This window comes from Nicotiana tabacum, chromosome 6 (genome assembly GCF_000715075.1).
Source record: "Nicotiana tabacum cultivar K326 chromosome 6, ASM71507v2, whole genome shotgun sequence".
In the NCBI taxonomy this organism is placed as follows: domain Eukaryota; kingdom Viridiplantae; phylum Streptophyta; class Magnoliopsida; order Solanales; family Solanaceae; genus Nicotiana; species Nicotiana tabacum.
In genome coordinates, this window is record NC_134085.1 from 177,840,876 (window position 1) to 177,867,237 (window position 26,362).

A 26,362-nucleotide genomic window follows, 5' to 3' on the forward strand; every position below is an offset into this window, starting at 1 on the left:
GTATACAGATAAATAACTAATGTGTTGATGCTTTGTACGATCCGTGCGTGAATGCAATATGTTTTGTACACCTTAATCATCTAAATAACTGATGCGTTCAGAGGCGAATGCGACACCGCTTCGTCGAAATTTTTACTAAATATATGTATTAATACTGCTAGGAAATGGATAAGTAGGAAAAAATGACACTATTGACATAAATTATTTCTTGGTGTGTTGACCATGTGCGTGATTTTACTCTAAAGGTCAGAGGTTCGAATTTCAACTAGGTCATTTTTTTTACAAAAATTTGAGAGAACCTTTGTAGTAAAAAAATGTGATGGAGTAGAATTGAACTCATGACCTTTTCTAACTTAACACTCAACAAAATCAATAGACTAAGGTTATTTCTTGTCTCAAAGTTTGTTAATTTGTTATTATTCTCGTTCATCTGTAAATTTCGACACTCCTTAGAAAACTTCCTGCGTACGCCCCTGAATGCGTTGAAGCTCAACATGCTTTGTGCGTGAACGTTAATTTATAAACTCTAATCTTATTTTGGAAGATGATCTTGTAGACCATACTCGAGGGGTGTAAATGATTTTGACCCCTTTAAATATTGACTTTGATCTGGATATCATCAATTAAATTGAAGAAAGTAACTCAAGAAAGAACATATGCTTTTGAAATTTCTACATTAGTCTTACTTATTTACCTGACGAAAAGACGAATGACTTAACATCATTGACCGCTTGCACGGCGATTTTACACTCTTGAGATGCTAGGAATTATTATTTTTTGTTGACAAAGTCACAACTCAAAAGCCAAGCGGAACAAAGGTTGCATTCCTTGACGTACTCGTTTTTTAATTTCACAAGCACGACAGTGGTTATTACATAACACGAAATATAATGTTGTGAAATCAACAGCATTGGCCAAATTTGTGAGTGCACTACTTATTTGCCGTTCTAGCTCTTTTATCTTCCAAAAAATCCAACGAAAAACGCAACTAGTAACAAACTCAACGGCACCAAGTCGCCAAAAAAAAAAAAAAACCACATAAGAGGAGGAAATCATATTTGTGTGTAGTTTGCAGAAATAGATGAATTAATTTATAATATGATAAAAATGGTAAATAGCATATTTTAATGGGTTAAACTACATTGGCCGTATAAAAAATCTTTATAATATCAATGCATATAACTTAAATCTTATCTCTAAGTTCTGCCATGCGGAGAAATTGAACGACTTTATTTGGACCCTAGAAAGTTGTCTCCACTCTGTGCAACACACAGACAGGAAATACGCGCCGAGAAGAGAAAGGAAAAGCTAAAGAGAGTACAACAATTGGCGTCCTCATAATGAGGAAGCCCTGACCCTGAACATAAGTCATGGAGCTAATCGCTCAATTCTCCACTCTCTCCTTCCATCAACTGTTTCCGGGATATAACACAGCCTGCAATTGTGAAACCGATTTGAGTTTATCCATAAAGTATATGGGAAAGAAGAGCAACCTAAAGTTTTAAAGAGGCAGACATGCTATGGAGATCTCAGCCAAAATGCAGTTCAAATATGGAAACACACAGTCTTGGATACTCCTAGTGTTAAAACTTAACATTCACACTCCAACATATGAGAAGTTAAGAAACCATTTGCCTATATCAGGTGATTCTTGGAAATCTGTTTACCACAGAGCATTCAGTAACCGAACTGCTGATGTTCCCAAAAAGGTCCCTGGATATTTAAATTCTCACAAATATATTCGATATCATTCACTCTTTTTTAGTTAAACTCTTTTCTAAATTGTTTGTTGTATTGCTAAGCATTCCATATCTCTTTTTTAGATTGTTAAAGGCATACAAAACATTCCATCTCTGTTGATATAGTTTTTATATCACGTTCCTTTCCCATATGATGAGCTACCCAGAAAATTGCATCTGTAAAATTTCTCTTACACATTAAAAGTAAATCTGCTAAAACCTGATTTCTAGTTGGATATATTCCTAGCATAAAATGTAATCCTTCAGAAGAGACATCCTGGAGTAAATACCTGTCATGCAAGCGAGATTGCTGTCCTTGCCAAAATTCAAACATCTCAGGTTTAAGCCTGTAGCCTCCCCAGTGCTTTGGTTTCGGAATCAGACTTCTGCAGATAGTCAAAATAGGTTCTCAAGTCTATACAGGATATGGGAGTGAAATTTATATAGCACGAGGTAGGAAACGAGAGATGCTCAAGTACTGAAATGGTTACATTACAAGAGACAAAATTCTTTGGTTTTAAGTTAGATAAAAACATGAAATACGGAAATGCATAGTAGCACATATGACAAAATAGGAACTGAACAATCGAATAGGGGTCATTTAGCACCATTTCTGAAGCAGAGACAAAATTGAACTTGAGAAGGCTAAGTCCAAAGTCAGCATAAGGCAAGTTTGGGCATTATCAGGCTGGAGTCAAGTTGTTCATATAGCTAAATACCAAAATGAAAAAAATGGTATTGCTCTCTTAGTTCTTTTTTCCTCCCTTCATGATCGATTTGTTGTTCTACAATTTTCGAATTAATGTCATCACACTTCACTTAACATATTAATTTATTGATCTACAATTTTCAGGTTAAATGTCATTAATTTTTAACAATTTAAAGATATTAAATTAGCATTCTCATGCAGGCTGACCTTTGGTTGGACCTACTGATGAAATCTAATTCGAGCTGCATCTAAGTTAAGCTAGGCATCAATTGACAGCCTACCCAGTAGACACATGCATTTCTACCTACCACTGCAAAAAGATTTAACTCCAGTTGAGATGAAATTGTCAAGGAAAATCCTTAAATAGCAACTGGGAAGTTTAGAGCGAAACATTTCGGATTCAACTTTGCAACATTAGAGAAACCATGGTTTGAATGACGCAGATACAGAAACATCATAGCATTTGGCTTCTTAACAGTTTGCACTCCAGGGAAGTTGATTAGTTAGGCTAGACACTAACCCATCAGAGTATTTTGCCTCCAACTGTTTGTATTCGTCAATGAGGAATTGCCGTCCAGGAATAACTGTGCTCTAAGGAAAAGCAAGAGACAAATGTTCGCAAATTATATGGGCAAATAAAAGAAAGTTATGGAAAAACAAAGTAAAAGAAACAAGTTCAAGAATTAGATTAACTGGAGGACCTGCTTGCTAGCTATGGCACCAAGCTGACTTCCCCGAGGACGACTCTGGAAATATTGCTCAGATTCCTCATCAGAAACTTTTTCCACAGGCCCTTCAATTCTTACCTAGAGACCACACTGTTGTTTTAAGATCCATCCAGAAAAAAAAAAAACCTTTTTATAATCAATAACAGTATTTCATCAGCGGCAGGGGAACCAATGTAGCTTGCACATGGATTAAGTTCTTTTTTAATACGCAACTTTTACTCATAAACCACACCAAATGAGTGCTTAAGATAAACACTAGAAAATACGAAAGCAGTTTCCTTTAATCCGGCAGGCAACTAAGAAGGTCTAGTAAAGTATGAATATCATATAGATTTTCCATCTCCAACAAAATGCTAAGAGATATAAACACTTATATTATTAGTCTTTGCTAACAATAGAAAATAGGATATTGATAGCTTCCTAACTTCCTAATTAGACTGCTTAAATTTTTCTCATTGAAGATAAGAACAAGAACACCAACAGATCCTCTATTATAGATAGCTTAACTCAGGATATACCTGGCGATTCAAATCATCCCAGTAAAAGAGGAGTGCGGCATGAGGATTTTCAGCTATTTGTTGACCCTTGCTACCTTCATAATTGGTGTACCTGCACAGGGAAGACTCAATGTAAGAACGAAAAAACAAAGTAGTATCTTCTGAAAGACGTTTAGAATGTACTACCACAAAAATAATCAGAACTAACCAGACAAAACCATCCTTGTCAAACCCTTTCAGCAATACGATCCGTGATGAGCTTCAGGCACCAAAAAAAGTCATAATATGCCATAAGTTTATGGTCCAAGTAAGAGATTATAAAACTTATCTAAGCAATTTAAAACGAGAACCAACATGCATACAAACAATTTGAGATGCAATCAGAGATTCAGAATATAAGCTATCTATCTGTAGGCATGTCTCATTCAAATGAAATTATAATCTTAGCTAAAATTCCAATGATCTAGCAATTTATGGTTACAAGTATCACAAAGTTGGTTTATAAAGTTAAGAACCAATGAGAAAATTAGAGTCGCTTGCCATTCAATGCAAATGGACAAGCAGAAAATTGTACAAAGAGACAACAGTTTCCAATCTTCTCAAAAGTGTAAAGAGAGAGAGAGAGAGAGAGAGAGAGAGAGAGAGAGAGAGAGAGAGAGAACAATTTTCCTTAAATATCCTGTTAATTCTCATATCAAAACTGTTGCTAGTTTCACAATTGAGTGTGAACCAAACTGTCATATGGAAGTTCTCTAGAAGTTATAGCTCTCATCACAATTTCTTGAACATTCGATAATGCAAGAGAGGGGCAAGGGAAGAGGGGTAAAGTCTTAGAGTCACATATTATTCCAGCAGATGGGTCAAAAACTAAAATGAAATGATTAATTTTTTGGAAAAGCCATGTGAGACTCACGGCTTGCCGTCTTTGCCAGTAGTTGACAAGGCCATGGCATTCGGTTCCTTCAAGCCTGCCGTCATTGCATCATCAAACCACTTTTGGAACTGCATAAAGACAAGGGTGATCTAATTATAAAGTAACAAGGGAATTTAGAAATTAAACATAAATCACAGAGAATATTCTAGAAACATGGGTTAGAATTAGTGACACCTGAAATATGGCCAACCATCTATTAACATTACAAGGGAAATAAAGTTCTCGGTCATCATCCACTCTGCTTTAATCAACTTATACCTGATCAAAGGGGTCAGCGGCGACCTCCTCCTCAAGCAGCGCAGGCGAAATATAGTTTTCCCTCATAGATGATATGTCAATTTTAGGAGGCTTTCCAATTCGGACACACATGGAAGTGCCAGGATATGCTGGTAGTTGGAGATTAAATTTGTTTCTAATGGATGGTGGAACAAATCTGCCCCCTAAAAAGTGGTGCGTGCCAGAAAAACTTTTGGCACACAACTTAGGGGCAGTTAGAGAAACCTACATTTGAGAAATTTTACTTGTTAGGTGGCTCAAAATTAAAGGAAAGTCAAAACAGTAAGGCGACCCAGATATTAAACACAAACAACAAAAACAGATACATACCAGCATGTCAGGTTTAACACCTTCACCACTTAGATCTCCTTCTTCCACGTGCCATCCAGATGGAATATCTATAGAGACGATGGCAGGTGATTTCTGATGCTTATCGTCACTAATCTTTAGTGCCACCAGTCTCTGAATTAAGTCGTCAAAAGGTGCCCTTGGGCTACCTGGACAAGTTTTAAGAGATTACCAGACATCTTACAAAAACTAAAGAAAGACTGTGGTGCACACACTTCACTACCAAAACTTTTTTTTTTTTTTTATCTTTTAAAAAGACGAAAATTGCTTTTCGTAATCTAGGAATTTTAAGATTGTTTCCATAAATTATTCGGAAGCAATCTTTGCAAAGGTACTTGGTAGTTACCTCTTTCAGTTTTTCTGTTCCTTCATTCTATCCTACAACTTCTCTTCCCTATGGTTCTATCCTAAAATACAATGATAATCAGACCTAAAGAGGAATCTCATTTTCTCCTCATTTTTATATATTATCGATTCAAGCCATCCACCTGAGGGATGTAGAAGGATATTTTATAATTACTTCTCTTTCTTGTTAGTCATGGACAAAAAAAACCCCTCCTTTTCTGATTTATTTCAGGTATCAAACAATTCTATCCACTTCCAGACCTTAAAACAAACTAAAATATTTGTAGATTTTTCTTCCTAGGAAACAACGACAAAATTTAACCCAAACCATCCTTTATCCTGCCTCAATCCTCATTTTTGGTTTCAATCCATCCACCTAGGGAATGTAGAAGGATTATTATTATTATTATTATTATTATTATTATTTCCTTTTCCTGTTAATCATGGACAAAAAAACCTCCTTTCTGATCTATTTCAGGTATCAAACCATTCTATACGCTTCCACTAGACCTTAAAACAAACTAAAATATTTGTAAATCTTTCCACCAGGAAACCTCAACGAAATTTGACGAAAAGACCATCATTATCCTGCCTCGACACTCCACCCCCAACACAAGAAAATGCCCTATATGTTTAAGAGAGTACATTTTCTATTTCTCTGTTTCTCTGATACCAGATGCGTTGTCATCTCATCTGGCAAGGAAGAAGATTCTAGTTTTTTATGGATCAGAAGAAAGGATTATTATATGGCTAAAGATATAAGCAGTTACACCAGAATTCTTTTCTTAAATAAACCCCGCCGCTCCCATTCTTTTCCATGATAAAAGGAATCATTATACAAAGGTAAAGCAAAAGTAACTTATCCACAAACAAAGTAAATGACATGAAGAAAAGAAATATAAATGAAAGGCTTCCAACCAAAAGATTCTTAAAGTTGAGTAATTACATGTTGAAGCTCAATGACAAAAAGAATTCAAGAAAAAACTATACCGTGGAACGAGAATCCAAACATTGCATCAACTAGAATGTCAAAGCTGTCAGACAAGTCCTTTGGCAGATCTTCCAATGACAAGAAAGGAACTGACAGCGACTTGAGCTAGAAGAAAGATTGATCCATAGAAAAGCTGAATAAATGAAACTTTTAATGGAAATATGGACGATAAATAGTTATTCATAAAGTTGAACAAAATCTGATACCTGAGTTATCAAACCATTATAAAGAGGCTTAGCAGTACGCTTAGGGTAACATATGAATGGCTTATAGCCGAAGTGATATAGATGACGAGCAGCTACAAGACCATCACCACCATTATTGCCAGGGCCACAAATCGTAAGAACGCGACTGTACTCACTTGGTCTGTAGACCTGTCAGAAGAATCAAAATCACTGCCGTAAAGCCTCAATGAACTAACCCCTAAGGATCAAGATGGAGAATGAGCAAAAGCCTGATGGTATTTTTCTACCAACCTACATTCCACTCAAAAATTGCTAAAATGGCAGAGGAATGATGACAAAAGTTTTAATGTCCAATATGCAAACAAATTACTAAAAGTTCAAAAATATGATCTAACTTAACCAAACTACACAGCCCAATACAAGTGAAACAAACTGCAATCTATCATAGGAATGCATCTTTAATCATGCCAAATTATCATTAATTGAAACAAACAATTTGATAAATAAAACATATAGAAATCTTTATAAAAAATTGCAAACCGGAATTCCAATTACGCACCTCTGCAATTGCAGTGGCAACACTCAAGCCAGCCAGTTCCTACAATCAAAACCACAAAATCACCCAGCATACTAGAAAACATCCCCGAATGAAAGTCAAAAGATATTACAATTATCGAATAAAATAAAGAAGGAAAAAGGGGAAATTAAGAGGCTAACCATAAGTTGATCAACACTGAAACCAAGAGGGCCCATAAGCATCTCATCTATTTCGGCAGCTTGTTGCTGATTTAAGTAAGATATGGACTCTGGGTTTTGCTGTACGCTATCCATTTTTGTTGCCATTCCTCTCAATGAACCACAAGATTTCCCACTAAATCCAATCTTGGGTCTTAAACCCAACAACCTCTATCATTCACAACATTTAGCAAGTACACAATTCATTAGCTGACAATTCTACACGTAGCCAAATAAAGATCATACGCGTGCATAAATAATAAATTAAATTTACCGGAAGAAGAAGATGATGTGAAGTGGTGAGAGAGCGAGTGGCGTTGAAATTATGGACAGAAATAGGAGCTGAGGAAGGAAGTAATATTGGGGTGAGAAGGCATGACATTCTTTTGGCTTTGCGCAACAAGGGAAGCATTTTATAAAGCTCCGAATTATGGCAATTAACAACGGAGTTTTGTGGCCTCTCGCCTTGGCCATTTTTTCTTGATTTATTAGTAGTACGAGTATTTATTTTACCCACCCTATTTATTTCTTTTACACGTGAAACCTTTACGTTTTATTCATTTACTATATTATTTTCTATTTTCTTCATGGCATGAAAGTTGCTTATAAATATTGAAAGATTATTCGTGAATAATAATGTAAAATTATGGCGTGTAAGGATTTATAATTTAAAAATATTTTATCTTTGAATACTCTCATATCTTAAGTATGCTAATACATATATATATATATATATATATATATATGTATGTATTCAAAATCTACATTTTATTTCATATAAAATAATATATAAATTTCGTGAAAGTTATACTAGCCTTAGCAATATAACTTCTGGTTTCCACTATAAAAATTCGCATAATTTATGCAAAGTTTGATACCAGAAACTAAACATTGTATTAAGTATACTTGATTATTGTAGTAATGCAAAATTTTATATCAAATGTTGCAAGTTATATTTGAAAATTAGATTTTCTTACCTCAAAGTCTCAAACCAAACAATTCATATTGAATACATAAATTATGTATTCAATATGAATTTACAACTGGTCGTTCAAAAATAGTCCAGTTTCAAAAATAATCGAAATTTAGCCATTTTTCAAGTAAAGATAAATCTGAGCGAAAACACTGTTCAAAACTCGGAAAATACTCCAGCATATTATACTGGAGTTCCAGAATAAGTATGCTGGAACTCCAGCATCAACATAAGTACACTAGAACTCCAGCATAATATACTGGAGTTCCAGCAGTCCAGCATAATATACTGGAGTTTGGAGCACCGGTACTCCAGTCTCCAGTATATTATACTGGAACCAGCAAAGTATACCGGTCCAACATAATATGGTGAAGTTAATACACAGGTGCATCGAACTCCAGTATATTATGCTGCACCAGTCTCTATTGCAGAAAAATAGTGGTTATTTTTCATTGACTTGATAAACGCTGGCTATTTTTGAATGACCAGTCCGAAAACTGGCTATACCGTATTGTTTTTACTATTATTTTGTACAATCGGAAAACGAACTATCAGAAAGCTAAAATGATAGATATTCTTTGTATGTCATTAACTGACTACCGGAGGAAACCGTTTAAATATATATGATTGTTTTTTAGAAATGACTTCAAATTAAATTAGTTTCTATTTTTACATTTTTCTTTCTACTTTTAAGGTATCTAATTACCAAAATCTCTTGATACTCTTTTATTTATTTTATTTTTCATATTATAGTTGTATTTTTCAATTTTCAATCATGAATTCTCAATATTTTTAGAAATTTACTTATGTATGTAAAAAATTCATATTATCAATGCAATTTAACATGTTAATATTATTATTCTAAGTGATTACTTATATTAATTTACTTTTAAGTGATATAATAATGTAAAGTTTTATACTATCAATTCAAAATAAAATATTATATATATTAAGTACTTATTATAATCTCTTGCATGTAATCCTTGAAATTATATATAGTATATTCTTTCAGAAGGTCGAATTATGTTTAATGGTCAAGAATTCAATAATCAAAAGTAACCACAAATTTGAAAAATCTAACAAGATTTGGTAAAATATACGATACTTTGTTCTTTTCTTTAAATAAATTGAAGAAAAAAGTTAAGAACTCACATGATGTTTTGTTGGTCCATGGAATGTTGTACCGATGAAACCGTGTTATGGCCAAAGCAGAGATAATACTATCTTTTTTCTCTTCATCTACTGTGTGCTCCTATTTTCATACATATTTTTTTTAAAATCTTCATGCTTTTACTCTCAAGATTTAAACTAACGGTTGAATAGATTTTAAAAGGGATATTTAGTTGCTTATTGAAAAGACACAACTTCTTAGAAAGCTCACTTCTAATTAAATCAGTTTTTTTCTTAATTATATCGCCTCTTCACAAGTCTCGGCTGCTACAAAATATTTAGAAATTATTTTGAAGAAAAACAACACTAAAGGCTGTATTTTGTTTTCCATTAAAAGTAATGAATGAATAGAGTTCAAATTGGATATTTCGTTGCATGCTAAAAGGACATAACCTTTCATAAAAGACACTTAAAATTTAATTAGCTTTTATTCTAATATATATTAAATTTTGAGAAGGGTATTTTAGTAATCTAACTTTTTAGTTAAGGGCTTCCCACTTTTATAATAATACTAGTTTCTTTGTACGTGCGTTGCACGTGTACCTCGCGCTCATCAATAAATAATTAAATAAATAAATAAATAAATAAAGCATAAATTATTTAAAAAAATAATAGTTTACACTAAAACAAATGCAATACTTTTTAATACTAAAAATTAATATTATTACATTAGCATAGTAATTGTATTCAATATATCCAAGATATACAAACACGATAAAAATATATAAAAAAAGAAGAATTCTCATATTTATCATGATTGAAGAGAAATCTAATGAGTGTTAACGGTCAAGATCACAAAAAAAAAATCTCTAACGACAATTCAGAAAATATAGGGAACTGTCATTTGTTGTAACAAATGCAAAATGAGAAACTATTATTTCATCCTTATTGCTTCAAGTTTGAATTATTTTAATTAACTCTTAATACTATATTATCACCGATTATATTTTATTTTCTGATTGCTTTTACCACGAATGCTCTTTTTATTGAAACAGGTTTATGTATCCTAAGAGTTTTTTCACTTGAATTTTTTTAACTAATATGATGAATTTAGAAAGGAATTGGATAGAATTATTTTGTTAATTAGTTAATTCAAATTATTTGCTCTCAACATTAACGAAAATAATTTATTTTTATTGATTCAAATTCTTAATATTAGTTCACCCAAATTTTAAATATTTAACTGTAATTATAATTTTATTTACTATAAATTATGTGTTAAAGGATAAAAAATCGATCTGATAGTTTACTTTTGAATATTTGTGTTTGCAGAATTATTAGTGTTACCAAATACTTTTCTAGTCTCTCCCTCTCTCTCTTTTATATTTTTAAATAGTATCTTAGTATTTTAATTTAATTATTAAGCATAATTTTTAAAGATATTATACAAAAAAATTACTAAATAGAAAAATATTGTTTGGAGAGAAAAGTAGTTCAAATATAATAGTATGAACTATTATAGTTCACATATAATAGCATGAAAGGAATTATAATTATGTTACATTATTCAAATAAAATAAATTTATGTAAGATAATTAAAATATTAATTGGCTTTCAAGTCCAAGATAAAGATTTAACAAAAATAATTAGGTGCAAGAAAGTGATATCTTTTAAAGTATTAACCTTTATTTTACATGTATATTTGCACATTTTATTCATGATAAAGCTTTCTTGGTATTATTTCAAAATGTTGTAGTTGATATTTTTACAACTTATGCGAAAACTAAACGTGGGAAAGTTATATTACTTATTTAAAATCCTAAATGCCTTTTAAATATTAGGCATAACGTTGCATGATCTATTAATTACTTTAATTTCATTAAAACACAGTTAGTTTACTCTTTTTTCTATAGAATCTACATCCACTAAAAGTAATATGAAAATAATTATAGTTACGTTATATATGGAGTTTAAACAAGGAAAAAAATATATGTATGGTAAAATACTAATTAATATTAAAGTCCTAAAATTTAGGACTACGTACCTATCACAAATAAGGAAAGATTTAATAATCAAAATCTTAGCCAATTTTAGAGTTCTAAATATTAGGGAATTAATTAAATGACTATTTTATCCAATGTGAAATCTATTTTTAAAGGGTAAAAAAGGCGAACGATATTTCGCTAAGGACCTTCGTGTTTTTAATATAGTATAGATATAGATATAGATATATATAGAGAAAGAAAGAAAAGAATCATTTATTTCAATCTCTTACTAGCAAAATTACCAATAAAGAGTAATATGTAATCTAGAAAATTGTTCTGCACTCAAATGTACAAACAATACATAAAATAAATGGTAATACAAGCCTATGGGGATAAAGATGGCTCAGTAGCATGAGTAAAACAGCCCTGCCCAATTCATCTTATTGCATTTAAAGTATGATCTCTTCTTGGACACTCACATTAAGAGTCTTGTTTGGCAGCACAATGCTGTTGATTACCACTACTTCATCCTCAACCGAGACAGATTCACCTGATTCCAAGATATTTGATTTAGATAATCCAACCCAAAAGTTAAATATTAAATATCGACGATTTGAAAATGCAGGAAATGTAATAACTAGGAAATCATGATAAAAGAAAATACATTACCAAGAATTGTGATCCCAAGCTTCGCATTGTAGTCTCCTGCTGCCTGAAATCAGTTTGATTTAGCTTAGACACCTAATAAGAAGACTAGGACTAGAGAAAACAAATGAAATACTGGAGGAATGCAGTCCAGCCAGGATGAAATAAACTCCAAAAAACAGCATTAAGGCAGTCTTAGGAACTCTCAATGAAGAGATCTGACATCATAGAAATTTAAATTGTTCACAGAATCTAGCGGAGTTCCTACTGGCAAGCATAACATTTACTCCATCACAAAATTCTATTTATACGATACCCGGATTACACTCTTGGTACTTGTTTAATATCATCATATGTAATCAATTGCAAGTATATTATCCAATTTTTATGCGTAAAAATACTTTCTCCAGACTAATTTTGACTCTATAATTCTGATGAAAAAGTAGCATGACAGCTCTTCCTTTGATTGTAATCTTCCTAATCGCAAAGAAGAAACCAGGTGCCAGCTGCCGTTATATATTGACAGGACAGACAAAATGACAAACTAATCATAACTTCCTCTCCTGGTATTATTGGTATGTAATTGGAGAGTTTACACATCAAAGCATCTTTCTTCAACAATGTATTTGATATCTTAAACAAGAAAATTTCCACCTCCATCATTTACCTGGACTCTTGACCATCTACCAATTGAAGACTTCCAGCCAACAATCGCATGAATAACAACCCCATTTTCCTGGAAAAAGAATTCCGTGTTAAATTCATATATATGTCATTGAAGTATCTCATGAGATGTGATGTACTGAAGTGGTACCTTGATTTCAACATCGTCAAGAATAATACAACTGATGAGCCTGGCACCAGCTCCAATACGAGCATTAGCAGAAATCGAAACATTTGGACCAATCTGTTCAACATTAAACGGACAAGTCAATTCTATAGGTGAAGGAAGGAGGTTAGTGAGACAAAAATCATGGCAACTGCAGTCAGAAGTATCTGTTGCAATTATTGATGTAAAAGAGAAAACAATATAAAAAAAGAAAAAAATTTATGAGGGGTAGGATGGAAGTAAGCAAGAGCCATCAGAGATATCTTTAGATGCATTGATGCCAAGCAGAAATCAGATTTGATCTCATTACTTTTAACTGAAAAAAGGTTACAACTGCAGCTTTGGCAATGTAGAAAATGCTGCAATACATGACATAATCCATACGAAGAATCAGATTCATTACAAAACAGATGACCTCAAAACTGCGTTGCAAACATGTACAAAGCCTAGATGTCAATAACATAGAGGGTGTTAATTGTTGCTAACACATATAGTCGTCAATTAACTAGAAAACATAACCTTGCTGTTTTTCATATCATAAAAGTTATTGCACTAAAAAATAAAACCATTCATCTCAATTAATCAACATGAGATCTACAGCATAACATAATAATCAGAATATGTTAGTCGTAGTTGTATCTGAATATAACCTTTGCAGTTGGATGAACTTTAGCAGATGGATGGATATAAACATCACCACTGATTGCTGCCATCTTTGAGCCATCCCCACTTGCCAAAAGATGTGGTGAGGTGGATCTATATTGAGCCAGGTAGAGACCAGAGCATTTCAGAGACATCCTACAAAAGAAACAAACCTACCCATTACCTCAAATCTTGATATTTGAAATGGAAAAGCTGGGATGATATGCACTTTATGTGATTAGCTTACCCTGGTGTTTTAATTTGTTCCCAGAAATCCATGGTTTCGTAGGTATATAGCTGCTTCTTCCCTGCAAGAGGTGTCAAAATATCTTGATCCAACCGTACAAAGTCTGTTGGAAGACTCCTGTCAAATAAGCTCGTATCAGGAAAGGAAAAGAATGAACCAGACATCCTTTTCAGGTGTACTGGTAGCTCTAAACTATGTTTTCCGATTCTAAGTTTTTTTATCCATTCCAATTCTAAGTATTATTCAGTGGGTAGATTATTAGTGCTCCTATTAAGAAACATAAACCTCATTCATGAATAATAAAGTTGCGACTCGGAGACCTGTCATCGATCTCTAGTAACTGCAGTCTGCAGACCCCTACTTGACTATTTTTTGCCAAGAATGTATTACCACCTAGAGCGGGTGATTTTATTCATACAATCCTTGTGCAGAAAAAGCCTCTTTCATGAGGTTATTTTAAGACCAGGTAACACAACTCAAGCTAGAGGTGCAGAACCCCACAGTTCAAAATGTTCAAACATTTGTACATTGTCTTGTCAGTTGTCCAAACTAACTGTGAGCAGACATCAGGAAGATGCCGAAACAAATGGCTTAAGCTTGGGGTAAGTGTGGGCTTCAAGGATCTAAGACTGGTGTCAGTTTTGGAGGAGTTCTCAATGACAGTGAAGATAACATGACATGCACTTTGCCCTTTGAATAGCATTTATCGGTCAAACAGTGAGCAGTAACCTCTTCCATTCCATTACAACTCAAAATAACAGGTGACCTTGTCGGAAAATATGATAGAGCAGTAACATCATCCTAATGAAACGAAATCAAAAATAAACTAGAATCATTATCCTTCGGAGATTTAGCAACTGCAAACCTGCTCATCATGCATTCTCCTCAACAATTTAAAGAAGATAAGTATTTGATATCGCCCTAAGAAACTAAAGGTAAATTAAGCTCGCACCAAGAACTCTGTCCTGAAAAACAATTATCGGTCACTGCAGTTATAAAGCTTCACAGTGTTTCACCATCCACCAAACAAAATGCTGAGAAAAATCAGTCAAATAAATGTTAAATCTGGATTGGAACTTGTGCCAGTGGGGATCCTGGATGGTGCTAAATAAGTGCGTGAAACTTGAGGATGAGGAGAAAGAAGAAACCGTGTTTTTAAGCATACACACTGAGAACCTAGAAACCAAGTTGAGGTCCAACAGTGATATCATAATAGAGGGAAATTGCAAACAGATCACTATTTTCTTAAGGTAGCAACAAAATGTCTATCAAATGTAGTTGGACAGGGAAATTATACCTGTTTACCGGCTGAAGAGCTTCAAAGCTGGATACACGCCTTAGGTTAGCTGCAAAAGAAGAGAAAGGACTTCACAAAATCACCCCATAGAATACTATTGCTTGAGATCACTGCATGGGTTTTAAGAAACTTGAAATCCATATTAGATTAAGAAGACGTGATATTTCCCATGTCAATCGCGACACTGTTTAAGTTCAGCAATCGTACTATGTTAGTGTTCATATCGGCCAAAGGTTAAAATGACACTACAACAATGAGATCAAAGGAAGAGATGGACCAAGTATCTCAGTCCTTTTAACATGAAAACACATAGTCGAGGGAACCTCTAGTTATGATGTGTAGACTAACCTCTGTCTTTCCTCTGACTGGATACTCCTTGAATAGCATTGAAGATATCTGGTGTAAATACGTACACACCACAGTTGATGCGGTCACTCACCTGCATTTCAGTCATATTAGGCAAGACACCATGGGTATAAGCCTATACATTTCCTGGTTTATGCAAGTAAAGCCAAAGAATAAGTAAATGTTGGATCTGGACGTACAAAAGTTTCAGGTTTCTCTGTGTAATGCAACAGTTCATTGGTATCAGGGTCAGCGACCAGTTCTCCAAATTCACTAGCTGTCTCAGCAGATACCTGCGTATGGAAACTCAAAAATAAGACTTCCAACATGCAGTAATCACAATCATAGATGTTAATAAGCTATGAAATAGCCAATAGAAAGTGGTCTAGGCAAACAGTTCGAGAGTATTTTCAATTACCTTGCTGACAAGAATGGTTCCCATCCCACCATACCTTCTATGAGCCTCTGCAAAGTTGGAGCAAAGCAGAAGGTAAAACTTGGAAAAATCAAACTCTAAATTACTGCAGTGGTCCATATTACTGAGAAGTTCATCAAGAGGGGAGAAGAGGGAAGAAAGACACATACCAAGCATCTCAGGCAGTGGAAAACTGCAGCAAACGTCACAGTTCAGCAAAAATATATGTGACTGCCAGGTGAGATAAAATAACCACGTCAATGGTGATTGCTAAGTATGTGATGAAGTAGCCCCAATTATATTTCAGATTCTTTTTGGACCATATTTGATCAATTTTTATAACTAATCCTGCAGTTAGTCATTCCTAGCAATTTACACATGATCATCACAAGAATATAATCAAGAAGAGTGAAGATTCGAACCGGGCTGTCTTCCATGAGCAGATCCCTAAAGTTGTAAAGTCCTCCGGCTGAACCATGTGGTTTGTCCTCCTTCAGGTATCTAGTAACAATAAGTTCCAACACTGAGCTCCGATATTGAAAAGTTCAGAAAATTCAGTACACGGATAAGCAGGATAGTAATGTAACCTGACAGGAATTCTCAGTTCATTCGAGATTGAAGATACATATATCGCAAATTCACGCTCCTCATAGAAGCCAACAAGGTAGATCTGCGCTAGGTTTGGAATCTGAAAAACCCAACGGTACAAAACTTATTAGTTCAATGCAAAAGAAATATTTGAACTTTGCACACCCCATTTGACAATTAAATCCTCTTTCATTGTGTTTACAACTTCGAACATGAAATGTTTACAATGTATAGCCATTTGCTGGCCTTGGTACAAAGAAAGCATTACCCTTTTACAAGCAGAGATCGGATGATGAACCATTGGCTGTCCCGCTAATGGAAAGAGTGGCTTTGGGATATTTAATGACAATGGGCGGAATCGTGTACCTGTCAATGCATATCTCTAGGGGATCAATAAAATTGATTGAAAACAAAAACAGGACAGTGGTTTCTAAATTCACAAGATTCAAACTTTATCCAAAAACTTTATGCTATACTATTCTCAAATAATTGAAACAAAACTGAATCAAAGTGCATACCTTTGGTTGGTCCACCGACCATGATCACAGCCACAACTCTCTCCTCAGAACTTCCCATTTTTTATCAAAAGCAGAAGTCAGATCTCAATATACGGAATAAAAGCTTCAGCTCAAATTAGCAGCTCCAAATCTTCAACTCTCCAATGAAGAGAATATCACCTATATACATACAAGTGATAGTATTAATCTCAAAAGGGCAACTTAATTATTAGAAGACAGGAACCTGAAAGTGATACTGCCGACAAAAGATACAAGCAGAGACCGAAAAATGTAAAGAGTAGAGTACGAGTGGGTGTGTGTGGTAGGCGAGAATGTATGGGGAGATAGAGAGAGGGGGGGGGGATATGAATTGCTCTAAAAATTGAAACGAGTACAAAAAAAGATGGGGGGAGATCCAGTGAAAAGGAAAGGAAAGGAAAGGAAAGAAGAAAATGGGTGGATATGCGACAAATACCACAAAATGGCTCGGAAATTTCCACCTCTGTTTTTCACATGCCTTGTACTACTACTAATATTTTCAATCATACGTACTGTCTAATTTAAGATATTGAGGAGTATCTTCTATTTTTCGAACAGATGTGGTGACAATTGTAATAAATGGAACTTGGAAAGCATATTCCTTTTATTCTCCTGCCAAAAACAATAACTTAAAGTGAGAAGATTGCTTACCTTTCTGAATCAGAATTTTAACTACCAAAGTTTACAGATGGAGTCTTCTCTCGTTCTTCGACTTCCCAATGTGATTTTAAAAGAATTAGAATTTCAACATCAGACGATCAGCCTTAGAACCTAAGACAAAAAGGTGATATATTTTCTGTTTTTTTTCTCTCCTTAGAATGGGAAAATTGGTAACCATTGAAGTGATATAGTCATCGGTCCCACGTGCTAAAAGTGCTCTACCTACCTTGGTTATCTGATTTATTCGGGATAGACGCCAAATCAAGAAGAAAAAGATAATTATCCGACATAATGACGAAAATATTATATTTACAATCAAATTAAAATTTTAAAAATGAATTGTAAAACAGAAAGTTCATAGAAAAAAGATATGGTTGTGAGTTGTGACTACAACTTTCCCTTTTCATTTCATTATGAGCTACTTCCAAGTTTCACAATCTTAATCACATTCGTTTTTTCATTTCTTTTCTTATTAATAACATAATACCGGCATTTTACTTAGTTTGTATATAATTCACAATCACAATCACTTGCGGTGGTTTATTAGCCATTTTCATGACTTTCTGGCCTCAAAAGGGCCATTCTTAGAATCTTAAGATTTTCAGTCTGCTGTACCAATCACAGAACACTATCCCATATTTTGATTGACACTTTGCTCTAAAACATGAAATAAACAAAAGAGAAAGGCAATATCGTATAAAATGCTATCAATGTTTCTCCCTTCGAACAGATTTATTAGACTAGTTAACGAACAATACAAACAACACTAGTTCTACATCAAATAAAGTTTCATCTCTGCTTCTCCCTCGGCATTGGTTCTCATAACTGGCACAACACAACTGCATGTTCCTTGACCACTTGAAAGTTTCACAGCTTTGAAGGTGACTTGTAAAAAGCCCATGGTTCGTCAGACACATACTGAGTCACTTGCTTAATGTTTAGGTAGTTCTCAAGACTCCTGCAAAAAAGAAGAAAGGGCAAAACAACATTATCAGCTCCACTGACTTGCCAAATTACTTCAGAATGCTTCAGTCAGGTGCATATTTTGCCCTTCAGTTACTCCTCTAGTGTGGTAAAACTACAATTCAAGTTTTTTCCTTCGTATTGGATTGCCTTTCTACAACATAGCTCATTCCAGCAATTTCAATGTAAGGCCATTTAACAAACAGAATTTGAAGAAGCAGATATGGAACAGATGGTTGAACAGAAAGTAAGGTAACTTACCATTCCCCAAGTTCACGTCCAAAACCACTACGTTTTTTGCCACCCCATGGAGGTTGCCAAAAGCATGGCTGTGAACAGTTGATCCAGACAATCCCAGACTGAAAAGCCTGCAAAGTCCATTAACAAGATATCATCATCCCTGATTTTGCAGAAGCAGTGTCTTTTGGTAAGGATACAAGATGCTTTGGGCAATGAAGAAACTACTCTCACCTTTGTGAAACGCTCACACCTTTCAAGATCTTTTGACAAAATAGCAGCACCCAAACCATACCTAACAGAGCAAACAGTGCAGATAAGGAAAGAGAAAGTTTGTAAAGTAACAGAACAATATACCTTAATTGTAGCCAACTCACTTGGTATCATTTGCTAGTTCAATGGCTTCCTCTTCAGTTTTAAATGTTTTGACACAAAGAACAGGTCCAAATACCTCCTCTTTCCAGATTTCCATGGACGTATCCACATCAGTTATGATTGTTGGTTGAATGTAATATCCTTTCTTTAAGTGCTGAAATCCAATGTAGAATTAAGACACGTTCCAGCAGATTGATAAATACAGAACCTGCATACTTACACCGGGAGCATTTCTTACCTGAGGCCGTTCGCCACCATAAAGAATGGTTGCACCTTCATTTTTGGCTGTTGAGATGAGCTTCAAGACCTTCTCATACTGAAAGGTAAACAAACAATCAATATATAAGCACTGTCCATAAGTGTGCTGCTTATAAGGAAAAAAGAAACGAGCAGATAAACATGATCTGCACGTCATGTATAAGAAAGCAAGAAAAGAAACAGATTAGACACAAATTGAAAGCCAATATCTATATCAGTTTTAAATCATGCTGCTTATCTCAGTGATAAAAGAGTTCCTTATAGTATCTTCAGAGACTTCTAAACTGATATGAAATATGATCATTATTTCTCTATTTTTGATTTTTTTATATGATTTCCCCAACCTCATATTACTTCACGGTGTTATTATAGAAACTTCTGTGCAGTTAGCAAATGGTTAATTGACAATATATTCTGGACAACACGACCAATTAACTTTCCAAAATACAAGAATTATCAAATAACCCTCGTGGAAGGGGAATAAAACTTCATGATATTTCCATTTTATCAAATGTCTCCAGAAGGCAGAGATATGGTCTATTCTCTTGCAAAGTTGCAATACATCTAAAGGTTTAGCAACTTCCTCTTTTTTTCTTTTTTTTCTCTTTTTTTTTTCTGATAGGACCAAAGTTTTCCAATAAATATCAGCCACAAGGGGATATTCCTCCCAAATGAACTAAAGATAAGAAGTCTGGCAGCATGGGTTTTGATTGTAAAAATACCACTCTTTATCTGAGACTGAGAGAAAGATCATATTGTAGGGTCAAGGTCAATCCAAAGTGTAGCTAATTTCCGAAAGAGGAGTGTATACAAGCTTGAAGAAGATGTGTGGACAGCTGAACCTATTCAAGTGCTATGTCCCGTTGAGTTTGAGTTAAGTTAACAGCGATCAATCCACCTATCCACTTTCGGAGTATATAACTCTGGTAATAGGTCAAAGAGAGCCCAAGCCCCGCGACTAGCAGAAGCTCAGCGCTTGAAAAGAGCGCTAACAAAGGTTGCTTCTGTCACCCTTTCTTTAATTTGGGTGCATCACTTGATATCTATCCACTTTCATAGTTATCTATGCTGCATCTAGCTGGCTCTTTCATTGTTCACTTTGCAGTCTAATCCCCTTATTCACAACCCCATGAGTCTATTCTACTTGTGCAAGCAATCTGCTTCCCTACACTACCTGATGACATGACACACCATTCCTATATCTTCAGTCTCAGCCTGTTAAAGTGTTGAGACTTTATGTTCCCGATCCTCCAAACTTATCCTTTTCACTATATCTTATCCAGAAGACACTTCCACACAGATGTCACATTGGAGCAGCGAAGAAACATAATTTTTCATGAGTCATTCCCTTGATAAGCGTTACAGTTGCATCTATTCAAGACAACACATAACATTGTCTCCAAGAAGCACCTTGTACTATAGTTAAAGCAACACATAACATTCAAGACAACACATAACATTGTCTCCAAGAAGCACCTTGTACTATAGTTAAAGCAAGCATCTTCTACTAGTTTAATGGCATAATTTCTTTACCTGTCCACGACTAATGACAGGACCAAGCTTGCAGTCTTCTTCCAAGGGATCAGAGATTTTGATGTTTTTCGTCCACTCTAGAAGCCTGTCCAAAAATTGTGAAGCAATTGTATCCTGCAAAATTCAGAATTTGGTTTCACCAAGAGCTCCAATGTTGGCAATTATAGAAAGGGCGATAGCATTAAAGGATACATCAAAAGGACTTTGTAACAGTACTGTTTTCACAATGTGTTGATAAGGTGGCATAAAGAAAACCTAGCAGTTTCACCCCATCTTGCCTGATTTCATAAGAGAGTGTATCATCCTACTCCTTTCTTAAAAAGGATATGCCTGTAGAAAATGATCTACTTAATATTTGAAAATCAAAAAAACCTTCTGCTAAGACCATGACTTTTGTTTTCTTTCTTCTATTTTTTCCTGGGAAATTTTTGAATTATAACATATGTTTGTTACAATACTCTTTACGCTCAGTTAAATAACTTTTGAATTTCTAAGGGTAATTTAATGAATGTCCAAATTGAGACCGTAATTTCAATTGTTGTAGCATATGAAAAAGGAAGGAGGCCGTTTTAGCCTTTTCTTTGATAAGGTATTATCTGGTTATCGCTGTATAGTGTTAGATGCAAAATGTGCTCAATTAGCCATTAGGATTACCCCCCTTCCTGTTCCAACCCTCAAGAACTCTGGCAGGCTATTGACTGGTCTTCTAAAATTGAATTAAGTAGGCCAGTCATCAGTATCCTATTCTTAACGATAGAGAGAGAACGAATTAGTGGATCCATTTTCTTGGTACCACTTTAGAGCCTTTACTCTTCTCTTTGTATTCAATTAAAGCTAAGGCAGATGTATCTTCCTCTTATTATTTGAGCCTCTTCTATAGTGTTACAAATACAACTTAAACTAATTATCTGTTCCTTAAGATACTCATCACCCCCATAATTGTCTTGTATTCTTAAAGAAGTGTGGGTTGCCAATAAAGGCTACAGGACCCTATGGGTATATTCGGTATTTCCCAGATAATGGTAAATGGTTTCAAATCAAAGTATTTGGTTAACCAAAAACTGAAAGAAATAAACTGACTAAATAGTTGGGGCCTTCTCCAACATTTAGCTTGTTACCTGTATTATAAGACGTGATGTTGCACTGCAAATTTGACCATTTGTCCAAAAGCAGCCAAAAAGAGTCCACTCAACAGCTGTGTAGACAATGAGGACAGTTATATTTTTAGAGCTAAATTAATTTCTTAAATGCACCCACAAAGCTGACTTAATATGAAAAACATAAGGACATAGAAAGTAGTATAAGATTCCAATTCCAATAGTTTAGGCAACGCATTTAACACTTAGCTCAGGTGTCAGAGCATCGATTTGTAATATTTTAGTTGCCAGTTTAATTTCAGTTTCCTTCATTTTACAAACGGATTTCCTCCGTTTTCCAAAAATATCAATTTATTATGTTATAGGAAATTGAGACATGCCAGGAAAAGATAATATATATAAGTGAGTTTACATATAGGGTCAAAAAGAGCAAACCTATATCAATGTTAGGAATGTCATCAAACACCACTATAGGACTTTTCCCACCAAGCTCAAGAGTAACTGGCTGCAAAAAAAAAAAAAAAATTTAGCTACCCGAACGCACCAGAATATCAGTTTTGCCAACAGGAACCTAATGATTATTCGGATGCGGACATACTTTAACTAGTTGAGCTGCAGCGGTCATGATCTTGATCCCAGTAGGGCCACTTCCTGTAAAGGCAATCTGCTCATCCAAAAAAATAAAAATCATTCACCATAATGAAATTACAAAGTACTAATCAATAAGCATAGATCGACCTAAAAGAAACAAGCAAACCTTGTCAACATCAGGATGCGATACCAAAGGAGAACCAGCTTCATGTCCCAATCCCGTTAGTATGTTAAGGGCACCAGGAGGTAGACCCACCTCTCTACAGATTTCACCCAACTCCAAAGAGGTACTGAAGTTGGAAAAAAGGAGTAAAGACGTAAATAATGTAGACCAAATAATATGAATAATGAAGAAAAAGATAAGGACTCACATGGACGCAAGTTCAGACGGCTTAAGCACTGCTGCACAACCAGCAGCTAGGGCAGGAGCGACTTTCCATGTGGTCATCAGCAGAGGATAATTCCTTCATATGAAACAAAAGCTCACTAGTCAACCACCTAATCTTTTCTCTCAACCCACACATGAAAAAGCCAATGAAATTCACAATGCTCCAGAAGATTGTTTCGACTCTCCCTTACTGATAAACAAAAAAGTTGTTTTAACGGAATCTTTGACACTGTTAATGAGGTGACTGGTAAAAATAAGCACCCCCCCCCTTTCAACACCCCTCTCGACTTTCCCGGGCAATCCTGATTGCCTTGAGGCAGTTAGGTCAAGGCAGAGTCCCAATAAGGCACATAGGTTCACCTTCTGGACAAGGTGTTTCCGTTGCAACAATTTCCCCCACAATGAAGAGAGATGTTAAAAGGAAATGTAGTCTGAGGGCCTAATTTTAGCAAACCCCATCACACAATTCACAAGTTTGGGGCACATGCAACTTGTTTGAGGTCAACAAGCAAAGAAATATTCAGGAGGCAATCTACACTTTCGAATATCCCCTCGAGGCTCCTAAATTTTTCATCTAATTTCTCTCTTCTTTTTCAAGGCACTCCAAATAACTTAGATTCTTAGAATATCAACATTCCAAAGGTTTTCGCCTCAATGATATTTTACCTTCTGAAGAACCTGAAATGCATATGTTGTCACTATCAAACTTGCATATAATTCTCACAAGTCCACTTGATTATCATTCTCGACGCTCAGATGTTAGGATGGCATCCAACTTTGACAACGAAAGATGCCGCTGAACTAGTCGATAACTAGTTTGATAAGCTTCATTTGCAAACTATGTTCTTTTCCCTAACTTTTGGGATTTCAAAAGGCTATCTTAGTTAAGCACAAAGCTCAAAGTTTAGCTCACTATACAACAGTTTTTCCATTTTGCAATATGCCCAGAACAACGTAGCAGCCACATACACTAACTGTATGTGCAATGCAGAGGCTGGTGGCCTGAAATATCAACTTGGTTGGAAAAAAAGAATGCCATATTTCCAACAGGATTGAAACAGAAAATAAGAGCATAAACCATTATTGATAAGTGGTGTTACCATGGAGTAATTAACCCCACAACACCAAGAGGCTCTTTATAAACATGGGTCTTGAATGAATCCAGATGAAGTTTAACTTCAGTCTTGTTTTTTGAATCCAAAGCTTCTGCGAGGTCTGCATAGTACTCAAAGCACGCTACGACATCATCCTGGAAGATAGGAAGGAGCATATAAGTAAAACAATGTAATTTGCAACAAATTAAACTATGTTAACCCCATTAAGCAAGAACATACAATATCAGAGGCAGCCTCAAACCAGGGTTTTCCATTATCAATTGTCTCAAGTGTAGCAAGTTCAGGCCTCTTCTCCAGTACCTACAGTAAATGTAAAAAACAGCAATTGTCATTTAAAGCATAAAAGATTAATATTGAATAGACATATCAACATCTGGTTGACATTCAAACACCAAGATTTGAGGATGTTATTCAATTAGATATAAATTGTTGATGGTACTAGACGTCAGCTGAAAAACACAAATTGAGCGATCTTGATGTGACCAGGATAAGTACAAATATTTGGTTAAGTGAGCTCACAAAGTACAGAATCCGTATGGTCTTGGAAGTTAGGAATTTGACCCTTTCTTATATTTTAAAATAATATACAATTAAACAAATGCAAGTGAAGCAAAGATAATTCTCGGATGCTAAATTCCACTTAAAAATAATACGTACTTTATAATATATTAGCGTTAGGATTTCGTAGAGGTAGTTCAAGCCCACAAAAGCGAGATCTTGAAATTATTTATATTCCGAACTGAACACACAAACCTTGGCAGCAATAGCACGAAGAAACTTAGCGCGCTGTGCTCCAGTTGTAGAACCCCAGCCATTTCGACCAAGCGCTCTCCGTGCAGCTTTGACAGCGATATCTACATCCTCCGCCGTAGCTGCCGGAATATACCCTGAAAATGCAACAACATCAACAAACAGAATCGAGATCAAACAAGAATTAATTCATTTCCAGGCGTTTGTTTGTGGAACTTTTCTTGCAAAAAAAAATCCGAAACGTGCTTATTTAGAAGTTTTTAGCAAAAAAGTTTAATTTTAAAAGAATATACCTGAACTAGTAGTTTGAGGGATATTTCAGAAAAGATTCTACTTCCTACTCGCAAATCTTGAAAAAAGTTTGATTTTCCAAAAGTTATCAAAACGCTTTAGCAGAATTTCTGGATGATCCAATAGATAGCAAGAGATCTTTAAAATTAAACCTAAAAAAATTCAAATACCGATGATTTCTTCAGTGGCGGGATTAATGACGGGTAACCGGTTCTTCTTGACGGGTTCTCTCCATTCACCGTCGATGAACAGCTGCCGACTAGGGATCTGCATATTGGGAATTGCCATACCTCTCCACTCGATCACTTCACTACTTTGTGGACTGTGCTAATAATAGGGATAGAAAAATGTAGCGCTGATCGTACTTTATAGCTGAAATTTAGGAAAGAATATAGTCACGTCCACTGGACAGATGTCCTGCTGTCCGGCGTCGCTTTCGGGGTATAGTATAGGTTACATAATATATCATATTCTATTATATATTGTATTGTATTGTCCTTTGATAAATACAATGTTGGGAAACATTGTATCATTCATTATCATTTTATGATATCAAGTCCATAGAAATGAAAAATAAACTTATAATATTATAAAAGAAAATTTTAATACACGATTAAATTATTATATAAAAAGGTAGAGTAATAATAAAATTATTTAATAATAATAAAGGGTGAGATTGAGAGAAAAAGATAAGGTAACGATGCGACCACACCGAATCAGTCGTTACATAAAGTGACACATTTGTCAATACAACGGGTAACAATCATCCAAACAACCTGTTAAGAATTAACAAATCAAAATAAGGTATATACTCCTATCAATTGACCATGATATGATTAAATCATGCTTAAGTATTAAAAAGAGTTTATACAACACATATATTTTCAGTGGCGGAGGTAGAGTGTTGTGATCGGGTTCGGCTGAACCCAGTAACTTTGATTCGGGTCGTGTATTTTGTCTTAAAAATCATTAAATATATATAAATGATTAATTTAGAACCCAGTA

The 26,362-nt window shown here is 34.8% G+C and overlaps 3 protein-coding genes across 5 annotated transcripts; all 3 read right to left on the reverse strand.

The window, feature by feature from the left end:
* Positions 1-1,068: 1,068 nt before the first annotated feature.
* Positions 1,069-7,958, reverse strand: LOC107806353 (pyridoxine/pyridoxamine 5'-phosphate oxidase 1, chloroplastic). Its single transcript, XM_016630497.2, has 14 exons — positions 7,762-7,958; positions 7,470-7,658; positions 7,312-7,350; positions 6,774-6,941; positions 6,567-6,672; positions 5,214-5,380; positions 4,866-5,108; positions 4,587-4,675; positions 3,882-3,932; positions 3,695-3,785; positions 3,150-3,254; positions 2,969-3,039; positions 2,030-2,125; positions 1,069-1,435 (listed from the first exon to the last, which is right to left on the reverse strand). Exons 1-14 carry the CDS (start codon positions 7,897-7,899, stop codon positions 1,369-1,371), a joined length of 1,620 nt encoding a protein of 539 aa, XP_016485983.1. The 5' UTR covers positions 7,900-7,958; the 3' UTR covers positions 1,069-1,368.
* Positions 7,959-11,827: 3,869 nt separating this feature from the next.
* On the reverse strand, positions 11,828-17,888 carry LOC107806352 (uncharacterized). 3 transcript variants are annotated; one of them, XM_016630496.2, is made up of 16 exons: positions 17,751-17,888; positions 17,082-17,240; positions 16,832-16,929; positions 16,563-16,663; positions 16,398-16,476; positions 16,146-16,206; positions 15,979-16,025; positions 15,761-15,853; positions 15,564-15,654; positions 15,216-15,264; positions 13,919-14,035; positions 13,680-13,827; positions 13,015-13,107; positions 12,868-12,936; positions 12,225-12,267; positions 11,828-12,105 (listed from the first exon to the last, which is right to left on the reverse strand). In XM_016630496.2, the coding sequence occupies exons 2-16, from the start codon at positions 17,137-17,139 to the stop codon at positions 12,005-12,007; spliced, it is 1,248 nt and encodes a 415-aa protein (XP_016485982.1). In that variant the 5' UTR covers positions 17,140-17,240; positions 17,751-17,888; the 3' UTR covers positions 11,828-12,004. The 3 variants fall into 3 exon arrangements, with proteins under 3 accessions (XP_016485982.1, XP_016485981.1, XP_016485980.1); XM_016630495.2 differs by lacking the exon at positions 17,751-17,888 and adding an exon at positions 17,536-17,667; XM_016630494.2 differs by lacking the exon at positions 17,751-17,888 and adding an exon at positions 17,344-17,548.
* Positions 17,889-18,426: 538 nt separating this feature from the next.
* Positions 18,427-25,682, reverse strand: LOC107806351 (betaine aldehyde dehydrogenase, chloroplastic-like; the record flags this gene model as incomplete). Its single annotated transcript, NM_001325785.1, is given in 15 exon segments — positions 18,427-18,717; positions 18,984-19,090; positions 19,194-19,254; positions 19,337-19,488; positions 19,573-19,650; positions 21,126-21,239; positions 22,244-22,320; positions 22,658-22,727; positions 22,821-22,886; positions 22,980-23,103; positions 23,185-23,277; positions 24,302-24,450; positions 24,536-24,616; positions 25,070-25,203; positions 25,528-25,682. Coding segments are annotated over 15 exon segments (1,515 nt in total).
* Positions 25,683-26,362: the final 680 nt, after the last annotated feature.

Excerpts from the sequence above, each read along its gene's own strand:
- LOC107806353 (XM_016630497.2), bottom strand. The coding sequence starts at position 7,899 with ATGCTTCCCTTGTTGCGCAAAGCCAAAAGAATGTCATGCCTTCTCACC. Across the intron at positions 7,351-7,469 it reads TCAGTGTTGATCAACTTATG|GAACTGGCTGGCTTGAGTGT; the intron begins GTTAGCCTCTTA and ends TTTTGATTGTAG. Across the intron at positions 2,126-2,968 it reads GAGGCAAAATACTCTGATGG|AAGTCTGATTCCGAAACCAA; the intron begins GTTAGTGTCTAG and ends GACTATCTGCAG.
- LOC107806352 (XM_016630496.2), bottom strand. The coding sequence starts at position 17,139 with ATGGGAAGTTCTGAGGAGAGAGTTGTGGCTGTGATCATGGTCGGTGGA. Across the intron at positions 16,930-17,081 it reads GGTCGGTGGACCAACCAAAG|GTACACGATTCCGCCCATTG; the intron begins GTATGCACTTTG and ends ATGCATTGACAG. Across the intron at positions 16,664-16,831 it reads CGATCTCTGCTTGTAAAAGG|ATTCCAAACCTAGCGCAGAT; the intron begins GTAATGCTTTCT and ends TGGGTTTTTCAG.